The sequence below is a fragment of the Periophthalmus magnuspinnatus genome, chromosome 8 (genome assembly GCF_009829125.3).
Source record: "Periophthalmus magnuspinnatus isolate fPerMag1 chromosome 8, fPerMag1.2.pri, whole genome shotgun sequence".
NCBI classification, from domain to species: Eukaryota; Metazoa; Chordata; class Actinopteri; order Gobiiformes; family Gobiidae; genus Periophthalmus; species Periophthalmus magnuspinnatus.
In genome coordinates this window covers 15,470,762-15,476,329 of record NC_047133.1, presented here as the reverse complement: position 1 = coordinate 15,476,329, position 5,568 = coordinate 15,470,762, and the positions used below count along the sequence as shown (strand labels likewise).

The 5,568-nt window shown below is 39.4% G+C and overlaps 1 protein-coding gene and 1 non-coding gene across 2 annotated transcripts in view; one reads left to right on the top strand and one right to left on the bottom strand.

The window, feature by feature from the left end:
• Positions 1-2,854, top strand: part of arl5c (ADP-ribosylation factor-like 5C) — a 5,133-nt gene extending 2,279 nt beyond the window's left edge. Inside the window, exons 4-6 of the mRNA XM_033971204.2 lie at positions 195-278; positions 676-827; positions 1,540-2,854. Coding sequence (XP_033827095.1) covers positions 195-278; positions 676-827; positions 1,540-1,588 — 285 coding nt within the window. The 3' untranslated portion in view covers positions 1,589-2,854. The remainder of the gene's footprint in view (positions 1-194; positions 279-675; positions 828-1,539) is intronic.
• Positions 2,855-3,029: 175 nt separating this feature from the next.
• Positions 3,030-3,101, bottom strand: trnac-gca (transfer RNA cysteine (anticodon GCA)). Its single transcript has one exon. It is a non-coding gene; the product is annotated as a tRNA-Cys (tRNA).
• Positions 3,102-5,568: the final 2,467 nt, after the last annotated feature.

Here is a 5,568-nt window from a genome sequence, read left to right as displayed (position 1 = left end):
CGTCTCTGTTGGTTTGGTTAAATCAGGGTCGTGTAACGAGGGGCACTCCTCTAGAGAAATACTGTGTACATCATGATAATGAGTTTATATATGTATCATTATAAATATATGTATAATTGTGTATGTATAATTCTATATGTATAATTCTGAATGTATAATTGTGTATATATAATTCTGTATCTGCTCATGTGCAGATTGTGATTCTGGTGGTGGACAGCACAGACAGAGAGAGACTCACTCTCACTAAAGATGAACTGCACAGAATGCTGGCTCACGAGGTATGAACCCTAACCCACCCATATTATTTTTATTTATTTATTTATTTATTTTTGTTGTTGTTGTCTTTACTATTCTAATGTTCTGTTCAGTGTTCTGTTTATATTTACACACACAACCCACAAACACTGGTTCTGTGCTTCTCAGTCCACTTTTAGTTTTTTCTTATATAAGGCCACACCATATAAGGAATAATCTGTCCCTACGGCCTGTGAACATCTCATTAATAATAATAATCCGATCCTTCGGCCCGATCTTTTTACATTTGTTTATATTTACAAACAGGATTTCGACTGGACCGATATTTGGAGCCGATCTCTGACCCTTGTCTTAACTTGGTGTTTCCTGAATCATGCAGACAGTGACATTCTGAAGCTTTAATTCCATATTTGCTTTCAGGACCTTCAGAACGCTGCAGTTCTGGTTCTAGCAAACAAACAGGATGTGAAGGACTCGATGACGGCGGCGGAGATCTCCCAGTGTTTAACTTTAGACACCATCACCACGCATTCATGGCACGTCCAGGCCTGCTGCGCGCTGACGGGGGAGGGGTAAGAGCGGTCACATGATCACACACGCCATATATGGACAATTGTGTCACATGATCACTCACACAGGGTGATGGTTGTATTTCCTGTTACAGACCTGGAGTTGTGTTTTGTTTCATTCACACATGTTTAACACACAGACCCTGCATCTTTAGGCTTGAGTTCTTCTCTCAAACAGAAAACACTCTGTTCCACCTTGTGATGTCATCATGTGGTAATACAGAAAGTGCTCCACTGTGTTTTTAAACTCCATACACCTTCACTAGAATCATTTGGATCATTTCAGTCCTGGAAATGCAAAGCTCTACAGAACCAAAGGTAAAAGGAGCTGTTAACTTGAAAACTACCACTTCATGACATCACAAGGTAGAACAGAGCATTTTGAGCTTTGGAGAATTAGACAGACTAATAATAAAGAGTTACTCATGTAACATGTACATGTGTGAATGAAACAAAACACAACTCCAGGTCTGTTTTTGAGGAGGGAACAGAATTAGAACATAGAGCTCACAGGAGTGAAGGAGCCAGAAACACAAATGTTCAAATCATTTCATATTGTCGACATAAAGCTCTATATTTTACTTGAGTAAGAGTACTGTTACTTTTTAAAAATACATGACTCAAATGAGAGAAAAAGTATGAAAAGTAACTGAGTAAATATGGAGATTCTCATGTGTTCTTCTTCTTCTCCTCCTCCTCTTCCTTTGTCCTGTAGTTTACCTGCGAGTCTTGAATGGATGCGGTCCAAAGTTCTTGCAAACTGAAAGTTTTTCATTGAACTGCTTCAAACTGAGCCAAACCTCCAACTGTGCCATGAACTTACACGAGATCCTTCTAAAACGAGACAAGACACCTGGAGGAAGCTGTCAGTAAAAACACGAGATCCTTCTAAAACGAGACGAGAGACATGGATGAAGCTGTCAGTAAAAACACGAGATCCTTCTAAAACGAGACAAGAGACATGGAGGAAGCCTTCAGTAAAAACACGAGATCCTTCTAAAACGAGACAAGAGACATGGAGGAAGCTGTCAGTAAAAACACGAGATCCTTCTAAAACGAGACGAGAGACATGGAGGAAGCCTTCAGTAAAAACACGAGATCCTTCTAAAATTACACTAGACGTGTTATGTATCTGTCATAACATGTCTTATGCAACGTGTTATGTATAAGTAATTTTTCTGCATGTCGTTCATCCACTGTGAGGGTGGAGCTCAAGTGAGGGCGGAGCTTGAGTGAGGGCGGAGCTCGAGAGAGGGCGGCGCTCGAGTGAGGGCAGAGCTCGAGTGAGGGCGGAGCTCCAGAGAGAGCGGAGCTTGTAAACACGATGACGCTTCCTGCAGCTCTGGCACTTTGGTTTTGTTGCTTCTGTCTGTCTGAAAAAATTTACAAAAATGAGATGAATAAACAGAGAGCAGAGGCACTTAAAGATGAAAATATGAAACTGGAATCTAAGATTCAATATGAAATCATGATTTGGTTCAAAAACACTGATCTAAAATCTATTAAGATTCATTCACTTTCCGACTTTTGGGAATTAAGTTATTTTCAAAATAAAAATAAAAACGTACAGTTGAAGTTTATAGACACAATAAACAAGATGAATAGTCCTCCGATCAGACCAAAAGTGCCTCGAACAGAGCACAACATTTTCATTTTCACTGTATATTTGTATTTTAATTTTAATTGTAAATTTTAATTATTATTTATAATTTTTATTTTTATTTGCACATGGACTTGATTTGGTTTTGCTTTCGGGATTACCCACTGACCCACAACAGCTGCCTTTAATGAATCAGTGGTTCAGACAAATGTGAAACACTGTTATAATTATTGTAAATATATGTGATATATGGCAAAATGAGCCAAATCTACTGTATTTGATCGTGTTTGGACAGTTGTATGTTACAGCTGTCGACACGGAAACAAGCTGCTGCAGACTTTATTTAAGACGTTTTATTTAAGATGTTTAATTTAAGACGATTGACAATATTTTTATGTTTTTGTAGTTCAATAAAACATTTTGAAATGTGACTGTGGCCCTGGTTTATATTAATCTTGAAAATATGTGTCAATGGAAACACTTTAAACACATTTATCTAGAACTGTAAAAGGATCAGACTATGAGACAGACCACGGGAGATTTATAACTTATAATTTGGAAAGCATAAAAAACATTTAAGTTTCAAAGAAAACTAGGTTTTGTGAAGGGGGCATCCGGATTTGAACCGGAGACCTCTTGATCTGCAGTCAAATGCTCTACCACTGAGCTATACCCCCACGACGCATGTGGAGGGGAAATGTTCTTTATATAATAGCATAACAAAACATACTGCTGTACCGCCATAGCGTATGTGATACAGAGTCATTAAAGCTCAGTTTCATCACAGCGAGGTCATTTAGAGCAGAAACAGCGCGGCTCTTTAAAGAGACCCGCGAGCTTTAATGAATACTCACTGAAGCAGCAGAGGCGCGTTTGGCCGCTAGAGGGAGCCACAGAGCAGCTCACGAGCTTCAGTTTCAGTCTATGATGTAAAGGCAAGATTTTTCCTTTATAAATTTTACATAAACATCTCCACAGTGGGCTATACACCTATTAGTATTTATTTAAATAGAGTTATTATTATTATTATTATATGGTTATTTGTATTATTTTAATGAATCCACGCCACACACTCACGTGTCCCAAAGGAAACTGTTGGTTCGTGTCACACTCTCCTGCAGAGCTCTTTTTCCTCCGGTCAGCTCCTGAAACATTTACAAAATCAAACCACCAGAAGAAATCTAAGTAAATATAAGGTTTGGTCAGTTTGTATTTAAAACCACAGTGGAAAAAAACATGAGCAAGAAGCTCAAAATCCAGCATTAAAAACACCACATAAACAAGCAGGCATGATCACAGAGACCTGACCCTGAAACATCATCACAGAGACACGGCCCTGAAGCTTCATCACAGAAACATGGCTCTGAAACATCATCACAGAAACATGGCCCTGAAACATCATCACAGAGACATGGCCCTGAAACATCATCACAGAGACATGGCTCTGAAACATCATCACAGAGACACGGCCCTGAAACATCATCAGAGAGACACAGCTCTGAAACATCACAGAGACACGGCCCAGAAATATCATCACAGAGACACAGCTCTCAAACATCATCACAGAGACACGCCCCTGAAACATCATCACAGAGACATGAAACATCATTACAGAGACACGGCTCTGAAACTTCATCACAGAGACATGAAACATCATCACAGAGACACGGCTCTGAAACTTCATCACAGAGACATGAAACATCGTCACAGAGACACGGCTCTGAAACTTCATCACAGAGACATGGCTCTGAAATATCATAACAGAGACACGCCCCTGAAACATCATCACAGAGACACGGCCCTGAAACATCATCAGAGAGACATGAAACATCATCACAGAGACATGGCTCTGAAACTTCATCACAGAGACATGGCTCTGAAATATCATAACAGAGACACGCCCCTGAAACATCATCACAGAGACACGGCCCTGAAACATCATCAGAGAGACATGAAACATCATAACAGAGACATGGCTCTGAAACATCATCAGAGACACGGCTCTGAAACATCATCAGAGAGACATGAAACATCATCACAGAGACACGGCTCTGAAACACCATCACAAAGACACAAAACATCATCATAGAGACTTGAAACGTCATCACAGAGACACAGCTGTGAAACATCATCATCATCAACCTTAAATCAAACATCATTATAAAGCACAAAGTTACATATCAAAATGACACTTTTACAATGAAATGAATCACATTTGAGTTTCGGGTCATTCAGAGCAAACTCAGAACTTTTAATTTTCACATTTCACAACAAGAAACTTCATAAATGTGTTGGCGCTGCTCTAGGGGTCAGAGGTCACAGAGCCTCGCCCTACAGTCCAAGTCAGTGACCTTGGATTTATGAGATCAAGACTTTTTAATCCAGTAAACAAGACACAGCTGTGCGTGTCCCGATGTCGTCACCACACAGACGCAGGTCAAATGTTTTTTACAGTTAAAATAACTTCACGTTAGATGAAGCAAGCATTAAACTGAGTGTTAAATAAATAAATTAACTGATTTTATCTGTAAGAACCTGAACACCACATCTGCATAAAACACCACCACTGTTCAAACAACAGGTGAGACTCACTGAAAAACTGTTGGCTAATGCTAATGCTAGCTAGCTTGTACCTGTAATGTTATTTGAGAGGGACTTGTCAAACAGCAAAATCACCTGTTGTAGTTCAGATAAGTCAGATCTTTATGGTCAGATTGTGTTAAAACAAAACGCGGACAGAGGCAAGGCAAGTGCAGTGCAGTGCAGCATCTCACCCCCCTCTCGTTGCTGTATCATTTATTTATTCATTAGTTTCACTCTGTTTTGGTTTGATCACAAATCCTCATTATTATTAACGATGTTTCAGACTGACCTGTTTTTCTGCAGAGACCTTGTCTCCAAAATAATCTTTTTATATTGGCCTGGAGAGTTTAGGCCTGTAAGAATGAAATACAAAAATCACTCAAAAATGCACCATAAAACTAAGTATACAATTATTCTAAAAACATTTAAGTGATGAAGTTAGGTGTATGTCTTTATCAGGAGCTTGTTTTATTTTTGTCACACAAAGCCACACTGAGGCTGACCGACTCGTGCACTGACCACAGAGATGATTCACTCTGGACAAATGCACTGCTACTTCAC